Genomic DNA, 26,098 nt, shown 5'->3' on the forward strand with positions numbered 1-26,098 from the left:
ACCAAAAACCGATTGATCCATTGGCTTTTACAATAAATATTAGGTAATTCAAAGACACGTAACGTAAGTCTACCTTGTTGATGTTTTGTAAATTTCTGTTAAAAATCTTATGTCACACAAAATGTACGAGAAATAAAATTAGAGATTTGATAAAAAAATATGAATTTTAAAATATATATTAATTTTATTATGAATACTTATATGCTTTTATTGATAGGCGATACGACATTAAACAATTACATGACAAATAAAAAAAATGATTTATATTTAAATAAAAATCCTTTATTTAGTAATCAATAAATAGAAGAAAGAAAAACTATTTATTTATTTATTCATAGGTACACAAACAGAATACAATCAAAACAGATTAAAATTACGGACTTACACAATTTTGAGCTAGATTACATTCCTAAGCATGTGTACACGGCATGCTCATAATTATATATCAATGCAGTCTGATGGTATTTTGTATATTAATCAAAAATTAATAAATAACAGTAAATATATAAATCAATATAAATTGAAATTATGTAACATTAATGGTTGAATTATCTAAATAACATTGAATATTTATTACTTTTAAACTAATAACAATACATTCATCCATTTAAATTATGGGACTTAAGATAATAAATTGAATAAAATAATCCATAAGATAATACAATTACAAGAAAAACAATTAAATCGATTTCCGATTTAATAGTTAATGTTTTTGATTATTAAATTAATATGTTAACGGAACAATAAATTAATACAAAATTAATATAGTATGAGAAAGTTTAGTTTTTTACCTAAAATGTTTTATTAAATATGAAAGGTATTTTTTTAAGCATTTAAAATAAATCGGTTTGGCTTAATAAGGATGTACGACTGATTATCTTCGGCTTCTACCTGAAAATTAAATAACTTATTTGTCAAATGAAAGTTGAATTCTTAATTTTCTATTTTCCCTTTAAACTTTGACTTTATGAAAATTTCAAATTGCAATAATAATTAATTAGTGTTATATTTATAATTAATTATGTGAAAAACACAAAAATGTATCTATTTTCTTACTTGTACAGTTATTTGGTTTGAAAATCTTAACTACAGGAGGTATGATAAACAACACTTGTCTACGATATAACAGCTGATGCAAAACTGGGAGATTAGTATAGTTGATTGCTTTAAAAATGCTGTTACATTTTGCTATATCCTATTGCTACTATATTAATTATATATGCTTTTTTTTTATTAATAGACAATGTCTTTCCTTAATACAATGGACAATTTAGATTCTTACGAAGTTGAAGAAGAGATTGTTTTCCAATTTCATTATTATATTAAGTGAATGCTTTCACATAATATACATAATATATGTATATAATTTTAAAATCTCCAAAAAATGTGGAACGCTTCACGATTTTGCGTGTCATCCTTGCGCAGGGGCCATGCTAATCTTCTCTGTATCGTTCCAATTTTAGTATATGTACTGCCGAAGCGAGTACACTAGCTATAAACATTTTTTTGTATATATACTTAAACGTTCTGAAAAAGTTAATAGCGTGATGTAGGATTATAAATATTTTTAAAGTTATTAACGAAAATAACTCATTACATATTTTAATTTGTTTTCAGTTTTTATGTATTTATATGTAAAAACTTCTTTTAAGCCTTATGTTTATTACTTACACATAATAAAATCAAAAACATGATAATTTAAGAAAGACGGATTGTAAGTAGCGCCATCTATGATTGTACTACCAGCACCACGAGAGTGTGTGGTAATGTATCGTCAAGCTAAAGATAAAGCGCCATCTATCTAGAATTTATAGTAACGTCATTTCATTTTAAGGGTGGCTAAGAATAAGGTTGAGGAAATGCTTAATCCTACATCGCGCTATCAAAGTTTTCAATAGTCCTTACTATATATACAATTTTATAAGAATGATATGTGTACTCGCTTCGGCAGTACATATACTAAAATTGGAACGATACAGAGAAGATTAGCATGGCCCCTGCGCAAGGATGACACGCAAAATCGTGAAGCGTTCCACATTTTTTGAGGATTTTAATATGTAATATTTAATTGAAAATTTAGGTTGAGTTATTTTGTTAAATTAATATGCAAGGACATAAATGAAAAAAAATATTAAAATATTTGTTTTATTTATAAATATTTGTAATGTTACAAAAACAATCTGAGATTCTTATAGCTATGGCTAATTTATAAATATAATTAATAAATGCAGTTAAATAAAATATTTACAATAATTAGTTTTTAATCGGACGGAATATGTTAAAAGCGTTTTACTTGAAAAAAAAAAAAAAACGTTATCGATAATTCGGCAGTTTAACATTATTGTCTACTTTTTACTATCTAAAATTAACTATTAAATTATTTTAAGTAAATAAATATATTTTTTACAATATTTTTGTTATAATTCGAAGTTACGATTGTTTGGTAATTTTTTTTTAAATTCGTTGTATCGAACTTTTCATTTCGTTGTCAATAATTTGAAGTTGTAAAAAAACCCTATTTCAAAAATCGAATAATATAATGAAGTCACTTAAACTTACTTACTCAGTTATCGTAGGATTAAATGTTTTCTGCGTATTTTATTAAAAAAATGTATTCACTTGGAATTAGCGTCGTTTTACTCTTAGTAGGCTATGGCAAAGTTACGAAATGACAATTATTACAAAGTTACACCAAAATTGTTGTCTTAGTAACTTACAAGCCAAAGTTACAGAAAAATACGTTCTCTAAACGTGAACTTTTTATAAAATTCTAATATAACACTTATCTTGTGTTCTTTAATACGACTTCTCAGTTTTCTATATTTAACGAAAAAGTTGTTAATATTCGTCTATTTATAAAAAAATAACGATCAACGTCAAGAATTGTCTATATCAAAAATAAAATCACTAGAATTGCAGTATCTGGTTGATCCAGTCCCTGAATTCAGAGATTCTCGTGTAGACTCCGGGTTGGTTGGGTTCCGCACAACCAATACCCCACGAGATGATACCGCTCAATACGAAGCGACCATCACGGCCTCGTGGCACCACCATCGGTCCCCCGCTGTCACCTGATAATTAGAATAAATAATAAGCATCAAGTATCAAAGGTGATCTCTCTCACTATATTTTCGGAATATTATTCAAGTGAACTTTCCAGGCAAGCTCATTGGATTAAGACTATGACCTTGACTCGACGAGTTAAACCTTATTTTGATAGTTATCTGAATGTTCTAATACCAAAATATTAGTTCGATACGATGCGTAAATGAACACGAACAAATATTAGAAAATTGTTATTGTTAATTAAACTCAAACTCAATTTCCTTTAGGCAATATAGAAGCATTACACTTACTTATTGATAGTCAAATTAAACACTACCGCCGGTTCGGAAAAGAAAATACCCTGACCTGAGAAAAACCGGCGAAAGTGGGGGTTTTTTTTTTTTGTTTTTAATATAAATTTGTTTCAATTTCAATATTTCATATAGCGAAGTCCAATAACAAACTAAGACGAATCAAACCAAAAGAATCTAAGTCGGCTCACCTTCACAGCTGTCCGATCCGCCTTTCTTCCAACCGGCACATATGAATATGTTCGGTATGTGTTCGTTGTATCCAGCCGCTAAGTACATGGACTCGCAAGCCGTATTGTTGATCACTGGTACCTCGACTTCTTGCAGAACGCTGGGAAGCGGACCCTCTGAGAAATAGGGGCATATAATAAAAAAATAGTATCATTAAAACTGTAATGTTCACATGTAAGGTCGATTTACCAATTAGATAAAATAAATATTATATTTAAATATCAGCTCGCTGGGCACACACACCGTCTTTAACGCGCGCCCGCTTTTTAGTTTTTATATCCCCCTTTCCCGCGCTTTCGCGATGTGTGTCACTCGAGATGACAGATGCATAAATACACAGATAATATATATTTAAATAAAAAATTAATCTAATACTTATTAATATGTTATTATAGATCTGTGTACACTACAAAAACAGTTAAACGTTATTGCTTGAGAAATATCAACTACAATAGATGTGACAATTTACCAAGAAGTGAATTAATTGTATCCACAAGGCCAAGACTCCTAAAAGTAACGCTATAACAGATAATTACTTAAAAATGTCTATAAAAACGTTGACACCGCTTTGTTCGAGGTTCTGACTAAATCTCGTTGGCGATTTTAATCTTTTACAGTGCAAACATCGTTGTCAGTTTTTAATGTTTCATTATAAACACACAAACGCAAAAGCGTTTGTATTATATAATAGTCTTTAGGAGTTACAACTTGCTTCATACCCAATTACATGACGTTACAGCGTGTCGGTGGTGAAAGACCAACAGACAGACATAATTAATTTCGCATTTATAATATTAGTATAGATAATTGATTACAATTAATCTATTTTAGGAATATATCAATCACTAAAAAGTCGTAAAATTAACTTTATCTAAAATACATTGTCTTTTAGTTTGATCAGTTTCTTGGTTCGACCGGGGATTTGAACCCAGGATCCCGGTATACAGTCTAACGTGTTAGTCACTAAAGGCGGTCTAAGAGTTCCTATATGTACTAATATTAGCAAAATGACTTACACCCCCAATAGGGTAATTACAGAATTAAATTTTTGTAATTATATTAAAACTAGCTTTCAAAATATTGACGTAATTTTTTTATAAAGAAATTAAAATATCCCTATATATATCCTATACCAGTAGTAGTCCTTTAGTTAGCTCTACTACTAAGATAGCTCAAATGATTTTTGAGCTTATTTAACCCTGATTAGACGAAGGGTTAATATGAATCATAAATTGTCTCTTTCCTTAAAATACGTTTTATATTTCTTATTACTTAAGTATGCGATGTTAACTGACCGTCGTATAGTCGTCCCCATCCAGTGACGTAAGCTGTTCTGCCAACGTAGTCGTCATCATCATCTGGCACGCACACAGGCAAGATGTTCGGTTGGAATGTAACTGGCTCGTAGAATCTATTTCGATAAAGTAAGAAAAAATAACATCCTGTTAATTTCCCCTTGCTAGACTAAGACTCCCCTCCCCCCCTTGAGGAGAAGGTTTGGGACTTATTATGTCAATGCGACTGGTACACACATGCAGCAAATTTACATCCGAAACGTAAAAGTTTCCTCGTGATATATTTCTTCATCGGCGGCTACGAGACGAATTATAAATACAAAATTAAGCTCGTGAAAATTCAGTGATACTTGCCCTGGTTCTAACCACTGGACGATCTAGGCTTATTTGTGTTATAGAATTAAAATATTGTTTGACGCATGTCTATGAAGCTTTATTCGCTAAAACTTTGACCCACAATTATGAAAGCTTTATGCATATGTCAGATCGCTGTACATCTAATTTTTTTTTTGTATACATAGTTTTAAGTACATTGCACATTTTTGATTCAAAATAATTGTTATTAAAAAATTGAGTAGACACAGCAATTTTCTATCAACATATATAATATGAAAACACTGGAAATAATTTAATGAGACTAGTTACCTGAGGAGGGCTAAATCGTATTCAAAAGTGGCGGGATCGAAGTGAGGATGGCTGGCAACGATTTGCACCCGTCGTTCAGCGAAACCGTAAGGCTCTTCTTCATTGGCTAGATCGTATTCTCCAAGACGCACCAAGAGTTCTGACGGTGGTACTCTGAAAATATAAATTTATTAAATTACACGTTTTACAGAAGATGATGTTCATCTCATCACTTAAACATGGCAGTCATTATCAAGTAAAACTAACCAAAACATACGGTTAGAAATATTTAAAATCATGAAAAAGTAGGATCATTGTCTATGGGAAAATCTCATTGTCTTTCATTTATAGATTAATAAATAAATCTATTAATACTAATAATAATAAATATATTTATTCCTTCCGAAATTTGTACATAAAATAAATTTAAGGTTATATTTTAAGTGTGAAGACACTTTATACTCGTGACTCCAAAACAAAACAAAAATACGTTTACAATACATTTAAACAATAAGTGTGATCTGATGAAAAATTATGGAAATAAAATCTAAAAATATAAGTGTCATAATATTTTTGATAAGCGACTATGATGGATGGCTATATATAACAATTAAAACATACGTAATGAATTAGTAGTTAAACAAGACTAATAACTTAATAGAAGAAAAGTCTATTTCAACCACAGGTTCCTTCTTTGATTGGAATACGGTATAAATACAATATAGAATACAGAAAATACATAGTATTCATTATAGTGTAAGAAGTTTTCGGCAATTTACCACACAATCTCTCTTAGTGTTCCCTCATATATATGTGGGATTATTGTGATTGAAACGTTTTAAAAAGAGTGATATTTCTTTAATAATTTCGGAATCAAAATTAACACGTCTTACATCGGGTTAGATTCCCTGACAGCTGTCTAGTGTAATCGTACTTATAAAAAATAAATCCTCTAGTAAGGAGGTGTAACATTAAAATAATTATCCTAAATATACCATATATATATATATATATATATATATATATATATATATATAAATACAAGTCACAAAGTAATAAAGATATGAACGCATTTCGTACGTCATATATTTCGGAACAATTGTTTACGAAAACATTTTAAATATTAAGCAATTAAGATTTAAAGTTTCGTAGGCACGAGTATTGCGATAAGTTAAATGAACTTGAAAAAGGTCAGCGTAATGAGATACACGGAGCGTCATTACCACGTATTTTCCTCTACAATTATTGTTTTTATGGCTTCCTCATCCCTGGTTCAGGATACTTAAGATTATTCGTATCTTGATAAGATGCGTCAAAAAATATTTTAATACGAAAAATATACAATATAATTTTCAAATATTAGTAGCTGGTTAGTGTGACGCTTCCTCTTTTTTTTTTGTTTGATATGTCCTTATCCTTTACAACAGTTAATAAGATTTGGCTTAAAATATTTGGCTTTAGCTTTTGCATAATAATTGTCTGTTTAGCCAGTTTTATTTCAAACGAAATATCTTTTTAAGTTTCCTTTAATATATTTACTTATATGTCATAATTAAAATTAGCTTCTGTACTAATAGTGACCTCGATAAATAATTTTGCCATAATTCCGAATCGGAAAACTAGAATTGCGATTTAATGGAAGAATGCTCGCGACATTTCTCCAAGTGAAAACTGAACCAGACTTCCTGTCACTTGTGGAGGCAATAAGACGAAGTATTATTTATATATTTATATCTGCCCAGTAGTTGTTATTATTATCACTTTTAAGTTTATAAGTTTTGCTAAACTATTACTCAGTATACACATATTTTTTATAACATAGTTATCCATCATAGTTTTGCAAATACTGCATTTTGGCGTACTGTCAAATATAATACATCGAAGACAATGTGATTTAGATAAAAGACAATATAAAGATCTGACATATTATGTATGCACTATACGTCAATATATATCTATATGTATACATCTACAAATAATATAAATATTACCAACTATCGGTTGAAATTTACTCACACAATATTCATACATACCTTTCGACACAATGTGCGGCTGTTATCGCCCAATTCTCATTTAGTAAGGCGGCCCCACATTTATGGAGATATGTCGAAGTCCTGTACTGCCTGAGTGAGATTTGCCAGGGCCACTGTCCAAAGCCGGACTTCGCGCCACCGACGATCCTAGCCTGCGGCCACATCCGGCGACCACACACTGCCAGAACCATCAACGTGGAGTTTATGATCATTGTTATAAAACCTTCTTGATGTATGTTATGTGAAAACATTTACAGGATATAGTGGTTAAGCGCGTCATAAAATGTATAATTCAGAACAATACAAGCTCCATGATAATTCCATAACAATATTATTAATTAAGGGAAATCGTTGAAATTAAGGATCATTAGGCTTCCACGCGCTTTTTATAAAAACAAAAAAAACATTCACGTTACAATTTATTTCACCATATTATAAATTAGGCGTTTTCTTAAAAGTCCGACACTGAATCACATCACTTTTATTTATACTTTAATTAAAAGACGTCGTTATTGAAACTCCTTCGTTGTAAACCTTTTTCGTAACTGTATTGGCGGTTTTTTTTTTGCAGTAGCACGTAAGGAGTTAATAAAGAAAAATAAATTCGAATTTTTACAACGTTTTTAAATGCGTCCTTGCGTCTTTGCGGCTTGATAGTATCGCGCGTCTGAGCCTTTGTTTGTTGTACGAATGGATGTTTTTTATCGTTGTTTATACGGTCGGGAGGCTGCAGTTATACATAATACTGCCAGGGGCTAGGTAGTTCTTTGACCTGGTGTTTTGCGGAGGAATGTCAAGTGCAGACATGTTTAATTTATCGGTTTTGGTTTATAAAAGCGACATTTAAAGGTTTTATGGGGCTTTTACACGCTATTAACATGTTTAACATGGATGCGTTTCAATTTATTTTATTATTGTAAAGTTAATTGATAAATATTGAAACAGTTTTAAAGATATGACCCATTATAAAACACTGAATAGTCGATGGAATCCGTGGGATTTCCGTAGGTAGATGATATATTATTTTTTATGCCCCACGATATACATATAGACAAATATATGTATAATAATGGGGTTGTCTTCAATACGGGACAAGTAATTCTGATTATTTCAAGTAGTAGTGTTCAAGGCATAAAGCGTCAATAGCGCAATGGTTTACAAGCCGCTTAGCGATGTAAAAAGTCGCAGGATCGATCCTGATCCCTTGGGCTATTGGGCTATTGTAGTCCCCACTCCTAACACAAGTGATAAGCTTAAAAGGAGGGGTAAATAGAAATATTAGTAATTCCTTAATTAATTTGGGGCAAAAAAGCATATACGCGATAATTGGTTAAGGAAATCACGTTAAAGCAAACGCGTTAAACACACGAACGTGTTTAAACGGTTATTTATTGCGTTTGTCGTTTCATCTCGATAGAATTTATTTTCGGAATCTGTGGTAACTGCTGTCAAATAACTGTCAGTAGGGTAGGTAACTTAAGAGCACACTTGCATTAAAAAAATTTTTTCTGAAGAATTGCAACTTTTCGGCTTGATACTATACATCTGTATCGATAAATTCTAAAAGATAACGCAGTATACGGTTCTAATAACGTTCTTAGATTAAATATAAAAAAAAAAAACTCTCATTTTTTTTTGTCGTTGCCTGTACGAGGAAGCAACGCATTAATTGTTGATATCAAGGATAACTGTACTTAAAGCGAATTGTTACTTAGTAATTATATTATTGCAAAAATATGCAATTACGGGATTACGTCTGTTATATGTAATAGGTTAAAACAAAGAATGTATCTTCCTAATGATAAATTACTATAAAATCACTACATTTTGTACAACAAAGCCGTGTCACTCTGATTATCTGAACGCGATTATTCAAAATTCAAAAACTATTTAACGGATTTTCATAAGAACGTAGTCTCTACTCCAATCATAAGAGGAGAAATGCATAAACAACGTTTGACAGCAAATTGACGCGATATCATTGGTCGAGAGATTGATTAATCTATGATATTCACTATGGATTTGCGAAATAATGGCGTTTTGAACTTCGACGAAACTGTTATCGGAATTTTTGAAATAAAATGAAAGTGGAAATAAGTAGTTAAGTGTATATAGTGTAAATAGTGTCGTGTATTATAAATAAAGATATATATATTAATCAAAAACTCTTAGTAATGCACGATATACATAGCGGAGTTATTAGCAGATCGCATGAGATGTAAATTTAAGATTTGTTTATTGATTTCTACTTCGATCGGAATAGGCTATAGGTATATAATTTGGAAAATCTGGGAGCTGACGTTCACCACATAGAATAGTTTTAAAATATTACGAGAAAAATGTATATATGTAGAAAACTTCATCCAATTATGATACTAGAACTTTTAAATTGACTTTTCATATTTAAGGTTATTAAATGCTATAGCCTTGGAATGCAGATTATATCTAAAAGAACCGTCAAGAAACTCAGATTCACTTATTAGGTATTTTAATGAAATATAAATTAATTGATATGCTGGGAATTTACGAATATTAAATTTGTATTGAGTAAGTACGCTTCGATTATTATTATAAGCAAGATTAATATTTATTAAATGGAATACATTTTATTATCTGTGGAATTTTATTATAGAAAGCATTTATTGTCTTTGCGCAGACCAGAATTTATACTATACTCATCTTTACATCTGATTTTTATATTTGATTTGGAGTTCCAAAAACGAATTAATTGTATTTAACTAATGTAAACAATTCTATCCGACCGTAACGTTTTTTTCCGTGACATTGAACAAAAAAACAACACATTTTCTAAAATAGTTTTAACTCAAATATTTACTTTAAGAATAAAATTTGAGCGATTTAGTTTATTATCGTCATAAATACAGGGATTGAGGATTATGTTTTTTTAGGTAAGTAGGTAATGATGGCTCTAGAAGATTGACTGTCGATGAAATTATAAAACTAAAACGAAAGGTATTTATATATTTTGGGATTACAAGATGGTATCGCATTGAACCCTTAGGCTGCGTTCACATCAAACTGACTGTCAGCCGCAAGTGAGCGAGCGTTACGCAGTTTATCTTAAAGTTAAAGTTAATATGTATTTCCATACATATTAACTTTTTCGTTCTAATCTAACCGATTCGTTCACATCTAACCGACAATATGTTATTACGCTATGCGTAGACGCTGACATTCGGCAGCGGATTAATATAGCTATAGTATTGTAGGCTACAGCATATTGTGAACGTTTACACTGGGGCTCACAGTCAGCTCACATTCGGCGGCTGACTGTACGTTTGGCTTGAACACGGCCTTATGATATATTTTTTCGCGGGGCTCTTGTGACGTCACTGCCAGTATAGTAATGATCGACCCCAACTTAACTTACCGTCTTTGTAGTTAGACATGTTGTACGACTCAGCTGTTGTAGTGATCTGTTCGGTAGTCACAGCCTCGTCGGTAGTAGTTAAGTCTGTGAAGCAAAAATGTATTCTTTTTTTAATTAATTTCATTTCATCATTAACAATTCTTTGGAAACTCTTTTGTCACTCATCGGAAAATTAATTTCCTTATAAGGTTCTTAAAAAAAATCAATTCTATTCTTTCAGTAGTGTACAGTTACGATTTGAGGGCTACTGAAGACGCGCTCATATTTGGATTGACGTCTGGCGATGAAAATATTGAAGATAATATCAATACTACTAGCTACTACTGGAATACAGATTCTACCGAGAAGAAGCGACAACAAACTCAGTAGTTAATATTTTTTAACAATTAAAATACAAAGTTATGTTACTTAACAGTATTAAATAATAATAAATAATTAGTAATAAAAAGTAACCATGTTAATTTGAAATCTTATAAATTTATGTTAGTTAAATACAATTATATACGGATATAATATATCCTTCCTAGAAGTTTTTTATCATCTTTTTTATCATCTATATAATCTCGTGTTCAATAATATGCCTTATTCTAAAAGATGAAAGATATAACTGAGATCCAGTAACTCATGAGTCTAGCGTGTCATGAGGGTAACCACAGAATAGAAAGAACCAGTTTATAATTCATCTTGTGCTCGGTTAAGGAAAACATCGTGAGAAAATTCTGACATGTATCAACCACCGCATCAGAGATCCATTATTTAGTTATTGTTATATTTGTATCTCTACAGACATGTTGTCCATGCCTTTGGTGTATCTTAACTTTTTTTTGTGGCCTGTTTGTTTTATTAGCAGAAAGCATCACAGTTTTTTTTAGGATTAACTTGGTTTTAACTTTTCAAACATGGAATTGATATCCAATATAAATATGAATTAGAAGTCTGAATTAGAATTGTTGGTAGGGTTTTGTGAAAGATAGTTTGGGTAATTACCAGTCACATATCATATATTTTACCGCCCAACAACAATACTTAGTATTGTTGTCTTCCAGTTTGAAGGGTGAGTGATCCAGTGTAACTACAGGCATTTCAAAACTAAAGCCCCAAGATTGGTGGAGCTTTGGAGATGAGAGGAATTGTTAAAATTTCTTACAGGCCAGATGTCTTAAGGCGGTAGTGACCATTTACCATCAGTTAGATTAGATTCTCCGCCTATCTACCAAAAGCAATTTGTTATATAGAAAATTCAACATACCTGCATCAGTAGACTCGATAGATTGGGTTGTGTCAGTCTGGTTACCAGATGCGGCAGTCGCGTTATCTGATGGTGAACTCAAAGTTGCATTTAATAAACCAATGGATGAAGTCGAAGTTGGCATAGTTGGTGATAGAGTCACATTAACTGTGAACTCCAGAATAGGAGCTTGTGTTGTCGTTGAAGTCGCTGAACTTGTTGGTGAAGGCGACGAAGCCACCGATTCTGTTGTTGTGATAGGAGTTTCAATTTTTTGTGTTGTTATGACACTAGCAGGCGGTGAGGGTGACTCAGTGACTGTTGTTGGTGCTGCTGATGTAGTTGGAGCCGCTGACGTTGTTGTTGTTGCTTGTGAAGTAGTCGTTGTTTCAGGTTTTGGTGCCATACTTGAAATTAGTACCCAGCCTTCAGGTGGCGTTATAGGTGACCATACATCTGAAAATAGTAGAAAACAGTTGAGTTTTTCCTTTTAAATGTTATATTATATCAACATTAGAATTTGTATATCCAATTTATATATGGTTCAAATCTTATCATTTTCCAGTAAAATGTAAGATTTACCGATTATGAATGGTAAATGTCGGTAAATCTTAGGTTTTACTGGAAAATCTTAAGATTTACCTTAGTTCGAGCTTTTACAGTAACATATATACAGAAAATAACAAAAAGGATACCTAACACCTAAACACTCCTTATATGTGAACACACGGACGGAAATTAGTTACTAATAATGATAATAATTTAAGTAAAACAGCTGCCATCAAGTAACCATTACCTATTTTCCCTTCCTATCATTAGAAGATTCCATTCAATGAGTCGAAACGATTACTGGTCAATGCGTGGTGTTCCACTTTCAGCTATGTGGAACGCCCTCGTCACGTTGGTCGTGACCTTTGGAGGTTTACCGTTGTTTCGTTTGCGATTTATTTTATTCTTAATAGTTGCTAAGTTGTTTTATTTTATTAGGACAACGTTAACGAGTCCATTGGAAATTTCAAGACATTATGTGTGCTATAGATTTTTTTTGTAGTTGGTTAATTTTTTTTTTTTTTTTATAAATAATAGTTATAATTTTAATCAATTTTTATCACGCCTCGTTTAAAGATAGTTCTTTAATAAAGTAATAGTTTACTATCAATGAAGAAAGTGAGCCTTGCAATTTCACTTGGATAATACAATGAAGTTGACCCGGCTGTTCGTGTTCGACCTACATACGTGATCTGCTTGTATAATGCGTTAAATGTTTCTGTATTTTTAAAATTAATTATTTATAATCCGTTCTTTTGTATCGATTAAATAGCTGTTTATTATTCGTTAAATTCGCTTTTGAATTGCCAAATGTCAACTTAGTATTAGCGTTAGCAGCCTGTAAATTTTCCCACTGCTGGGCTAAAGGCCTCCTCTCCCTTTGAGGAGAAGGTTTGGAGCATATTCCACCACGCTGCTCCAATGCGGGTTGGCGGATACACATGTGGCAGAATTTCGTTTAAATTAGACACGTGCAGGTTTCCTCACGTTGATTTCCTTCACCGCCGACCACGAGATGAATTATAAACACAAATTAAGCACATGAAAATTCAGTGGTGCCTGCCTTCAAACCCATTGAACCCGAAATCATCGGTTAAGATGCACACGTTCTAACCACTGGGCCATCTTTGCTCTTCTGTCATGTCAACTTAGTTTTTACGTAAATGACGTTCAGTATTGCTGCTAATATTAAAAAAAAATCATTTACAGACACAACTCTGTTGTGCTGAATATTCATACCAAATAAAGATTCATTAATTTGACACTAGCTGTCGTCCGCGGCTTCGCTCGCATTTTAGTTGTAAGGCTTTAAAAAAGTAGCCTAAGTCATCAAGTTTTCTTTATTCCAAATTTCATCAAATGCAGTTCAATGGTTTCATGAAGGAGCAACAGACAGATAGAGCTACTTTCGCATTTATAATATTAGCTTAGAAGTATAAATAATTAAATAATAGTATCTTAAAACTTGTTACAAGATTGGACCTGTATTTACGTATAGGGGAAGATAAATAAAAGCTTGTTAAAGAAAGCTTAGTATGTCAGGTTGCCTGTTTTAATAACCAATATTTTTAGTAATATTAACAATTTTTTTTAAGTCGAAACAAAGATATCTATGTAAAGAAATTAAAACTCTCTCTTCCGTAATTTTTTGGTGCAATAAACAAGTATTCATCTATATTTTTACAGATTTATCTAAAATAATATTATAAAGTAATAAAGTACAAGACTACAATAACAATTACACCCACGTACAAAAATAAGACGGAGAGGGTACCGCTGGTTTTTTAGTGGGTATTCCGGTGTACTTAGCGCAGTCCTGGGCACTTTATTGGGGGAAACGCGTAATGCGTTTTTCTAGCGAGAAAAAAAAAGTGGGTATATCTTGAACACTGGATAATTTACGGGATTTAAGAAAAAAAAACCGCAGGTAGAAATATTGACAAAAATTTTAACGTTCGGAATGAATATTAGTTAATAACAGGATGAGTCAGTTTCCAGTTAAAGAATTCGAAACGGCTGCATGAGTAATTACATAGATAAAAATACGACAGATATAATTATTTGAAATGGTCGACTTGTGGACTTGGCGTGGGTGGCTTATACTAAATATTGTTGTAATCATTAATAAAAGTGACAATAATCTACTCTGTTATTAATGATAATAATCATTAATAACAGAGTACTTTATTTTTACCTTCATGTAACTTATTGAATTTCATTGACTTATTCATGAATATATTTAATAGTGCTACTTGATATTCGTGTATAGTGATATTCTATCGCCAGTTAATAGTACTCTGTATTGTTGTGTTCCGGTTAGAAGGGTGAGTGAGCCAGTGTAATCACAGGCACAAGGGACATACATCTTAGTTCCCAAGGTTGGTGGCGCATAGGTGATGTAAGGAATGGTTAATATTGTTTACTTTGCGTCTTTGTCTATGGGCGGTGGTCACCACTTACCATCAGGTAGCCCATAAGCTCGTCCGCCAAACAGCGCATAAAAAAAAGTGCGAGAAAAGTAAATAAATATACGTACATAAAAAGAGAAAAATATTGTTTTTTTCCGGCTAGGAAAGTTCGAGAATGTTTCTCGACTTTTCTCTACTATTGCATGTATTATACATTTAAACTTTCCTCTTAAATAATTCTGTTTACTAATAAAAACCGCATCAAAATCCATTGCGCAGTTAAAAAGATCTATGCCGTACGCTGTACGTGACAGCGGAAAGCGACTTTGTTTTATACAATGTAGAGATAACCAGGTATCAATTTACAATCTGAACTAATTCATGAAAAGTTTCTTTTATAATATCTAACTAAAGAAAATAACTAAGCAATTATACATATACATATACAATATATGACAACATTTTAGAATATACCATTACAACATAAGGCACTGCACTGCGCTGTTACATCTCTTTTTACTTTAAATTTAGACTAATGAAGTTAAAAAAATTCGTATTCTTGTTTTATTATTAAATATTATATGTAATTATATACAACGTCAAACGTTCCGTTGTGTCTTTAAGTTCCGACGATGAGACGATTGTGTATGGCGAGAAGAGGGTTATACTAGTTGTCTAGCAGTCCTTATTCTTGTATTATTCTTAATTCTATTCTATTCTAATGACACAAATCATTAGAGTTACGTCGAATGTCTGCTGAGCGAAGCTTATCGTGTATCGGATAGTAGAACAATTGTATACTATAGCCGAGATGGCCCAGTGGTTTGAACGCGTACATCTTAACCGATGATTTCGGGTTCCAGCCCAGGCAGGCACCACTGAATTCTCATGTGCTTAATTTGTGTTTATAATTCATCTCGTGCTCGGCGGTGAAGGAAAATATCGTGAGGAAACCTGCATGTGTCTAATTTCAACGAGATTCTGCCACATGTGTATTGCACCCAACCCGCATTGGTGCAGCGTGGTGGTATATGCTCCATACCTTATCCTCAAAGGGAGATTAGCAGCCCAGCTGTGGGAAATTTACAGGCTGCTAATGTAATGTATGTATACTATACGTATTGTAATTTTGTTTTAATAATGTTAATATTACAAGATGGTAGGACTTTTTGGTAGCCACCTCTTCGAATATTCTATCGCGAAATCGCAATAGTAATTATTATTCTTATGTTACGTTTTGAAGCGTGATTGTACAGTCAGAGTAAGAAAACCTTCGTCAGTTTTCAAATTAATTCCTTTATCAAGCCATAAACTCTTAGTACCTTTTGAAACTAAAGCATTATTATACCTTTTAAACGCTATTATACTCTTTGCTAGATGCGACTTAATATGCCATATTCAATCGGTAAAGCAGATTATCGCTCATACTGAACACATGAAAATAGATCTTAAGGTGACGAACCTTTTCTTACCCCGGTTGTACCATTTCAATTACAAGTACAAGTGACACGATATCTTAGTTCCCAAAGCTGGTGGACCTTTGTCGATTTAAGGGATGGTTAAAATTTCTTCCAGCTCACCACCAGGTCCATTTGCTGATTTTCCTTGAATTTTTATTTATTTAAATATCTATTTCAAAGAATAAAATTTAAGAGCTATTCTCAAGAACTTTGGAGGAGGTATATTGGACAAGTGCAATCTCCAAAGTATGAAAAAAGAAAGGCAAGCTATATATTATCGGTGTTTTTTTATTGGGTCCGATTAAAAGGGGACTCTATATATAAATACTAATAAAATTTATTTGTTTAGTGATAATTATATCGTTACCTAATCTATCAATGTAAAAAATAAATTCATTAAATTTAAATCGACACTAAGTTGAACGTTTTAAACGTAAAGAATACGTAATTTTGTCTTAAAATTTGATTAAGTCTACTAGATCACTGAATTAGTACGAGAGTGATGTCGGAATAAGTTTTATGTACTGTATTCAGAGTCGGATTTAAAAGTTTGGATTCTATCGGACAAAAATAAAGAAAAGGCCCTGATTATTTTTCAAGTAGGCGAAAAAAAACAAAAAACAGATCTTCAATTGTTATGTTTTGAAAGAGTTCTTTGTGAACGTGAACGTCTTGGTGTTTCCATTAATCCTATATTAAACATATTGTGAAGGCCCTAGGGCAAGAGTCCTTATTGCTTTCCTCTAAATTTGGTACTGAAGGTCTTAGGTATTAATTTATTGATGGTATTGGATGCAGTTAATTAAATACGCCCATGAAATCAATGTACGTATTATTTACGATTACTTGAATCCAAAGAAATAAAAGAACATTAGTTCAAGTTAAGATTTTATCTAGATTTCTGGCATATGCTGGAAATAATTAGAAGGTTTTTGACCCGAGGTCTCTTGGTACAATGCGATGAATTTTAATGTTGTCAATTATTTTTTTTACTGAGAACGAGTTCGTATTTTTTGCGTACAAAATCTCATCGAAATATATGTGACTACGTTTGTGGCTGTTCTCATGTGTAGGAATTTATTACACAACCTAGATTAATTAAAGAAAAAACATTTAATTTAAATAAATTGGTATTTTAATTTTTTTAATTTGAATACAGGCAAACGAGATTATTTTTACGTTTATATTATAATCCATTTATAACAATCATATTTTTAAAATGTTATCATAAATCTTTCCCTTGATTCACAGACAAGCCAATTGTTTATTTTTTGCTTGTTATAAAAACAATGGAGTCTAATATCAAATATGGCTTTAGTTAGGACAGGTAATTATTCGCTGTATGCAAAGTCTACGAAGGAGTTTAGATTGTTTTAATTCAAATAATTTTAGCTGATGAAAATATTTACTTCTAGTTTAATCGTCTACGACTTCGAGGCAAGATTCAGAAGCTATGGGCTATTGATAAACAGCTAGTAAGGTTACTATATACAGGTAACAGAATTCAATAAAGTATTGGAAAAATCAGTGAGACAATTCTATCATCCGTAAGCAGAGGGCTTGAATCAAAAATTGTCTCTTAAAAATAACTAAGAATCAAGTACACAACTATCTTTTTGAAACTGATGTTCTTAAGCAAAGAATTTGAACTCGTAAAAACAAAAATGAAAGAACTAGATGATAGCCTTATATTGGTAAAAAAAAATTGCAACTTACCATCTGGTGTTTGTGTTGTACTCTCAGCGGGTTTGGAGTTGATTGTATTAGACCAAGTAACTAAAGGAGGATATTCAGTAGATGTGGATGTAGTAGGTTTTAAAGTCAGTGGTTCGTCAGCTTCAGTTACCGGTCTAACAGTTTCTTTTACAGTAGATTCTTCTTGTTCCTTTTCTGTGAAAGGTCCTTGAATATCTTTTTCAGTAACAACTTCTCTCGGAGGTTCAGTTGAACTTGTTTCCGCTTGAGGCTCGGAAGTAAATGTAATTGTATCTTTTTCAGATAATTTATCTGTAATTGCTTCAGTCGGTAAAGACGAAAACACTGTTTCTGTGACAATATCTTCTGTTGTCTCTACGACTCGTTCTGTCGTCGTTGGTGCAGCTGTGGTCGTTGTCGGGGCAGCTGTGGTCGTTGTAGGGGCAGCTGTGGTTGTTGTTGGGGCAGCTGTAGTTGTTGTTGGTGCAGCTGTGGTCGTTGTTGTAGGCGCAGCTGTTGTCGTTGTCGTTGTTGTTGAAGTTGTTGTAGTTGGACTTGGCGGTAAAGTTGTGACTGTGGTTGATGTAGTTGTAGTAACAGGTATATCTTCAACCTTTGATGCGGTTGTATTGATATATGTAATAGTCGACAATGATGGTCTTATAAACCCTGGTCGTGTACTAGTTGATTGTGGTATAATAGTAATATTTAGTCTAGGTGGTGATGGCAAAGGCTTCTTAGTTGTTGGTCTTTTAGGCGGGTTTCTATATGGTGGTTTTCTTGTTGAATTATATGGTACAATAGGTTTCGTAGGTCTTGGTTTGATGGTAATGTGGGGTGGTTTTGTGAAGTTAGTCGGTCTATATGGTCTTGGTTTATATGTTACAATAGGTTTGGCCGGCTTTCTGGTCGGCCTTATCGGTTTTTCTGTTACTCTTTCAGTTGTAGGCCTTATGGTCTCTGTGCTTTCGGTTTTAATTGGTTTCAAACTTTCTTTTTCAGTGACTAAGTTGTTAAAATCACCAGAAACTGTTTGGAAAGTTGACAGTTTAACGGGAATTTCAGTAGCTTCTGAAATATGCGAGGTTGATTTAATAGATTGGGTTGTAGGCATTTCTTTGGTTGTTGTTGTATCCATTGCATTCGTGGTTTTGACAATGTCGCCTGTAATTTTATTAAATTGTGTGGTCAAGTTAAGTTCATCTGATTTAGTTTCCGCTTCATCTGGTTCTGTCCTATCTTGAACAGTAGCTGGCTTTTCAGTCTGAGCATTAGATTCCACGACAGCTGGTTTTTTTGTAACATTGTTGATTACTGAGGGTTTTTTCGTAAAAATATGATTTTGAACTTTATCGTCTATGAGCGGATGAACGAAATTTGCGTTATCTATTGAATTATCATCTATATTATTACCAATTAACTGTGGTAAAGTTGTTTTATCTGGTATTTGGCAACATGAGCCAAAGTAGAACCTGTCTATGCATGTACCTAGATGAGTTCCGTTTGCTTTCAAGCAGTCTATGGCAAACATACAAAGACCCTCTTGGCTTGTACTTCTTGATATGCAGGGCAAGTGCCTTATATTTCTAGCTAAGGGTACAGGACCTGAAACAAGAAAAAATAATATTATAATAACATATAGGCGTTAAGATATTTTCAACGAACTTCCGAAAAAAATAAACATTTTTATGTCATAAATAATATAAAGATAAAAATATTCGCATTGCAACTAAAAGTAAAAATGAAATTAAAAGTTAAAATTAAGCTTAAGAATTGCATTTAATTATCATTACTGTCGTGAACTATATATCTTTTTGACAAGCTTTTATTTAACATCACATGGGATGTATATTCGAATATATGGGTAAGGATTTGCAAACACTTTTGATATTGGTCACAATGTGATCTAGGATATCGAATAGTATTCAAATTTGTACATGGATTAAATAAAAGCTTGTTAATATTTTATTTATTTTTGAGAATATTTATCATGAAGTATTGTTTATTATTATACAAAAACTAGCGACATCTTATTATACACAGTATAAGTTACGATAAGTTGACACATCTGTTACAGAGATGGCGTTCGTTGTTGCTGATGATAATAAAATGTTATTGTTAATAAAAAAATGTTTTATAGAAAAGGCATTTAATTTGTGTATATCCGATTGAATATTTATTAATCAAAGTTACTATATTTTATTTATCGAAAACAAAATATAATTTATCAAGGTTATTGCAGGCAGACAAATATATCACCCGCTAAATTTTTTAATCGATACTGTTATTTATGGCCCGTTTGATTGAGTTGTTAAGGGACTCATTAAGCTTATTTAATGATCTAAAGATTATGAGCTAATTCAACAAAGGTAAACTTATAGTGAAGGATTTTTTTTCAGTTTGTTTTTATATTTAATTTAAAAACAATCCTGGAATTGTTTACAATGTATTAGTTAAGCTCTTCTTTGACCGCCGGCTGGTCAACCGATTGGTCATTTAGTAATGGTAAGTGGTCACCTCAATAAACAATAAACACGACCTTTGATCCTATGACTAGTTTACCTGCAATTACACTTGCTCACATAATAAACTGATTTCTGTTGACATATACGAATCTTATTTACATAGAGGTTAGCTTTATTACATTTTTGACTTACAAAACTAATGCTTCAAATATCATATTGAACAAATTAATATAAAAAGGACATACATTTGTGTGATAAGATACATTAAAATGTCGTTATAAGCTAAAGGTCCAAATGTACAGATAAAATATGACATGACATGATATAATAATATAGTAATGCCATACATATTTAAGTTTATGACATTTTAACTTGCACGAAAAATCTAGTGTATATAAAAGACATCAACGCGTTATAGTCAGCCTGATATTGTATTTCCTTTAATAATATTTTCAAAGGATATAGTTCGCAAAATGCCACGTTGAAACCGATTCCCAATATAAATATTAACATGGAAATTCCCTAAAACTTGTTTCGTCTCCGTATCAAGTCTTAAGCACTAATGCAGTAAGTACCGTTGCAAACCTGTCTCACGGTGAGTCTTATTATGAACTTCTAACACACTAGCATTTGGACTAAGTGTGTGACAACGATTTTATTGGTAGACACAAAAAAAAAACAAGTTTAAAATTAACCATATCAGCCTTATCACGAAATAACATATACATTTAATATATGTATACTTCATAAATTCAGCAAATTAACATGGGTATCTTTTAAATTTATTGAAGTGTAACATCTTTCCTCTCGCTTTTCTGCAACATATGGCGGTGATGTAAAAAGGGACGGAAGTGTGTAACGGGAAAACGGTAAAGCGCGCGCTATTTGAATTGATCAATGAGCGTGTGGTGCTAGTGATTGTCGTCAGATGGTACTAACGTACTTAATATAACGGATATAACTTTGATGTTACTTATTACCTAGGCTTGATGTCAGTTTTTTTTTACGTCAAATATTAATACCACTACTGTAAGCTTTTTTTAATTATTTAGTCTTTACTATTGAACTCATGCTGGATAGGATAAATGAAAGAGCTCTGAACCTTCTCTCCAACATATTGAGGGGACTTTAGATAAACAGTGGAACATTTTCAGGCAGTTTTTACTTTTGTTTTAAACGTAATAATAATTATTATTAGTAACTAATATGTTTTAATTTAAATAATTAGTATAACGAACTGAACTCCCATCGTGGACAATAACTAAACTAATATATTAACGAATTTAAATTCTCGATCAGTATTAACATTCCGATGCAAGGAAAATAGCTTAACGTGCTTTTCGAGACACGTACTGTGAATGCCTTCCTAACTCCAGGCAGTTACTAAAAATTCTCTTGGTCCTCAATTTATACCCAAGACCTCAGGACCAGCAGCCTAAAAATCCACCTACTAATAAATAAATATATAAATAAAATACAAAAACAACTCTTGTTGTTGAGAAACGAGCCCGTTTTATCGTGGCATGATGTGGGACGAGATTCTCAAAACTAATCTTGTATTCGCTTGACTCTTGACGTTGAGTATACTCGTATATACTGTAGCATAAATACATGCAATAAAATTTTTACAACAACAAGTAATGATATAGACTCATATAAGTAGTTTAAAAAAAGTAGTTTCGTAAAAGTTTTTGAATTACTTAATTTGTAGCTTACATTGAAATGTGATTTCTGAACAAAATTTGCTGGCAATTGATACTATAAACTATTGTCAATATTTTTAACGAGACAAAACCTCCTGTGGTATATTATAGAAAGTTGTTTTCATCTTAACAATGTAATAAACCGTTTCGTTCGTCTAATGATGAGCTTAAAGCTTCCAGAATTTGAGGTCGAGCCCATAAAATGTTATTGACATTTTTCGACAAGAAAACCTCAGCCTGTAGTTTGGGAATTGGTCGCTGTTTCTGCGCCTGAATATTAGTAGTAGGTCTTCCATCACATTGTCTAATGAAATTGAGGGATTGAATTCATCTCTGTGATGCACAATATCTCCTGAGTAGCTCTCTGTTAAAAATAACCACAAGGTAATATTGTTTATAGGGTTTTAACAGAATATATTGTAAATAGTAACGCTTTAAATATTGAGCTTTTTTATCCTATCTAATGCACTTGCCATATCACACTGGATACAATTCGCCTCCAGTTAAGAAGAATAACTGCTGCTGCTACAAGTCCTTTAAATACTTATTTCTAGGAGTCTTTCCTAACCGACGAGCTCGGGTTAAATTGTAAAAAGTTATTCAGCACTTGATGAAGTCCACTTGCTATTTATATATTATAATCTATTTATCAATTAAATGCTTTTAATTAATTAAATAAAATAATAAAATAAATATATATTGGACAACATCACATACATTACTCTGATCCCAATGTAAGTAGCTAAACCACTTGTGTTATGGAAAATAAAAAGTAACGACGGTAACATAGAAAACGAATGAACTTTTTCTACGTCGACTCGGCCGGGAATCGAAGACCGGTGTACACACTACTCGACCACGGAGGTCGTCAAAAATTGTGATTAGATTAGAAGTTTATATAACTCTAAACAGAGTTTTAGAACTAAGTAGTCTAAATTGCCCATGCTATTATGAAAACGTATTATAGTAAAACCCACTTATCGCGAAAGTTTTCGAAATAAAGTCGTTTATACTTTTCCCATTATTTCAAGCCTCGCCCAAAAATGACGAATATATTTAAGATGAACGAAGCATTTACATAACACAGAAACCGTTCTGCGTCAGCTAAGGCCATTGGCATATAAATTTCAGATGACTCACTCATTAATAATAAAGAAATTTGATTGGCAATATACATATATGTATGTATATATATCACAAATAGATAATCCGATTATTTCTTCATTGAGTACAACGTTGTTCATTGTAATCTAAGGTATTGAATCATTTAGTCAATTGGAACTTAAAAGTAATCATGGATACACGAACTTGCTGTGCTCTACAAAAGTAGAGTCAAAAATAAAATTATTCAAAGTTCAATTTAAATTACTTTTTGTCGTGTAGTTTTAAATGAAATTCGAATAATCGTATAAGTTTTTTTCATTCTTGTAACTCTTGTATTTAAATACTACTTAATTAAAATACTACTTAAATAAAACTTTTGCACACACAAACATTTTGCGTAGATTACAATAAAATTTAAAGTCTGGCTGCGGCCGAATTTTAGTACACTAAAGTTAGTTTTTGTTAATAATAAATAATACTAATGATACATAGTTCTAAATACATGTTTTTTCATAGAAAAAACATTGCCTGTCTTTTTATGCACGCATCACAAAGTTACAGAAGAGATTTTAGTAAAACGTCTGAAAATTGCGCTTTATATACGCTGTGTATCGTTAATAATACTTTGTGTCGCCGGATGAAAAGCCTTCACCAGGGAATATCACGTGACTGTCTTCAATCAAGTTCGAACCGCAATCAAATCAATCTTTATATTTTTTTCTCGTTGTTTTGCAACGTCATCGTAAAAAATTGCATAGAATAACTAAACAAGACAGGTGAACATAAGGAAGTCGCGTAGACATTACAATACAGTGTCAATGTCCTTTGATGATCCAAATTCAAATTGTTATTTGTTTTGCATCAACACATACACTACATTATAGTGTGCGTGTGTATTCGTGTATCAGTGTGTGTCATAAAAAAAAAAACATTTAAAAATAGTTATCACGTTATATTTTTTTTCTTATAATAACGGCAAGAGTCTTTTAATTGTGATTTGTTCGAAAAGTATATACAATAAACGGGTAAAGCTTACAAATATTAAAAAAAAAAAAAACATTTAATTTGACCCCATTCGATAATGATGGCTGTTAACGAATTTTTATAGGCAGTTATAAAATAAATTAATTTTCGTATCGTATACACATGTATATAAAGATGGACAGAAAAAAACAAGTATGGCAAAGACCGCGGACTAGTCACAAGATCCTCTAATGTGACACATTCGACCCAAATGCAAGTGAAAGTTTGGGAAACACACGAAGACAGATAAATTAGTTTTAAATGACACGCCATCCTACTCGTATAATAAAACGTTGATCATTTTGAATTAAGAACACGGAATGGTTCATTTCGTAAATGGAAATGACGATCTGAGTGACAACATTAGTAAAGAGTATTAATATTGTCTATGTCTAAATCTCATTGTCTTTGATTGTTTGACAGTACGACAGAAGGTTATGTTAAAGGGCTATTACTGACGACTCTGTAACAGTAATTGATAGTTTAACGAGACTTTAAAATTAGAGCTACTGAGATTTTATCTGCTTTATTTGTGTTTATAAATAATTTCAGCGGAAAAGATTTCCTTTTTTTTTAAATCGTTTAGTTCCTAATATTCTTTGAAACCAATTCTCAATCTTTAATTTGGAAATAATATGTATTATAAGAATAGACAACATTAAGTGCTTAAATATATATACAAATATGAATTAAAAATAGTTACTGTATAAATCTTGACCGCGTGGAATGGTGGCAAGAATGCTAGCTCAATATAATCAATCTTTATAATATAAATATTTGATTATAATAATAATAAATACATTAATGTGAAACTTGCGTTTGATCATAATCGCACTAACTTTTTATCTTTAATCAAACTTATCTAAAGACGTCTAATGTCATGCCTAATGCGAACCATAGACACGAGTTTTTCTACTTAAGAATATCTATAATACATTAATAAAAAAAGTATTTTTTTGTAAAAGAAAACATTCTCGATTCATAATTATTTTCATTTTATTCATCTGCGAAAAAGTGTAAGTGAATTTCAAAATGGCGACAACAACGTCCAACTTCGTCTGGAACGAATTCGTCTATTATATGTATAATTTCAAGTAAAAGTGTGACAATGTGAAAACATTTTGACGTGACTATTGTTTGTGAATGTTTTGTCATGTAATTTTGTATGTAGATTCTATAAAAGAAATTTCAGTTAACAAGTATATAATGCTTTTCTCTAAATATTTCATGATTGAAAAATTTCTGAAATAGTTTCAAATAAAAAACTGCAATGACAGAATAATAAATTCACCAAGCGTCGCTTGTCTGTCCTCGGCTTAAACATTTATATCTTTTTTACTAAATAGTTAGTGCTGTCAATCTGTCAATTTCATAAAGATGAACATTCAGTACTTTAATTTGACCTTAACGAAATAAAAACGTCATCAAAATATATATAATACATTTTCCTTAAAGAAACATGTCGAAGCAAAAACCTTGCATGGGTTACATAACAAATGTTTTAGTTTTTTTTTTTAATTTAATTTACCTGTA

At 31.8% G+C, this 26,098-nt stretch overlaps 1 protein-coding gene and 2 non-coding genes across 3 annotated transcripts in view; 1 reads left to right on the plus strand and 2 right to left on the minus strand.

Annotated features, from left to right (window-relative positions):
* Positions 1 to 1,380: 1,380 nt before the first annotated feature.
* On the minus strand, positions 1,381 to 1,487 carry LOC125074487. The gene has a single exon (XR_007120134.1). It is a non-coding gene; the product is annotated as a U6 spliceosomal RNA (small nuclear RNA).
* Positions 1,488 to 1,935: 448 nt separating this feature from the next.
* LOC125074488 lies at positions 1,936 to 2,042 on the plus strand. The gene has a single exon (XR_007120135.1). It is a non-coding gene; the product is annotated as a U6 spliceosomal RNA (small nuclear RNA).
* Positions 2,043 to 2,426: 384 nt separating this feature from the next.
* Positions 2,427 to 26,098, minus strand: part of LOC125074222 (mucin-5AC-like) — a 44,613-nt gene continuing 20,941 nt past the window's right edge. The window contains exons 3-10 of the mRNA XM_047685493.1: positions 18,292 to 19,875; positions 12,180 to 12,614; positions 10,931 to 11,014; positions 7,540 to 7,717; positions 5,528 to 5,680; positions 4,883 to 4,998; positions 3,548 to 3,703; positions 2,427 to 3,071 (exon numbers count right to left, since the gene is read on the minus strand). Of these exons, the coding sequence (XP_047541449.1) occupies positions 2,908 to 3,071; positions 3,548 to 3,703; positions 4,883 to 4,998; positions 5,528 to 5,680; positions 7,540 to 7,717; positions 10,931 to 11,014; positions 12,180 to 12,614; positions 18,292 to 19,875 (2,870 nt within the window). The 3' untranslated portion in view covers positions 2,427 to 2,907. The remainder of the gene's footprint in view (positions 3,072 to 3,547; positions 3,704 to 4,882; positions 4,999 to 5,527; positions 5,681 to 7,539; positions 7,718 to 10,930; positions 11,015 to 12,179; positions 12,615 to 18,291; positions 19,876 to 26,098) is intronic.

This window comes from Vanessa atalanta, chromosome 27 (assembly GCF_905147765.1).
Source record: "Vanessa atalanta chromosome 27, ilVanAtal1.2, whole genome shotgun sequence".
In the NCBI taxonomy this organism is placed as follows: Eukaryota; Metazoa; Arthropoda; class Insecta; order Lepidoptera; family Nymphalidae; genus Vanessa; species Vanessa atalanta.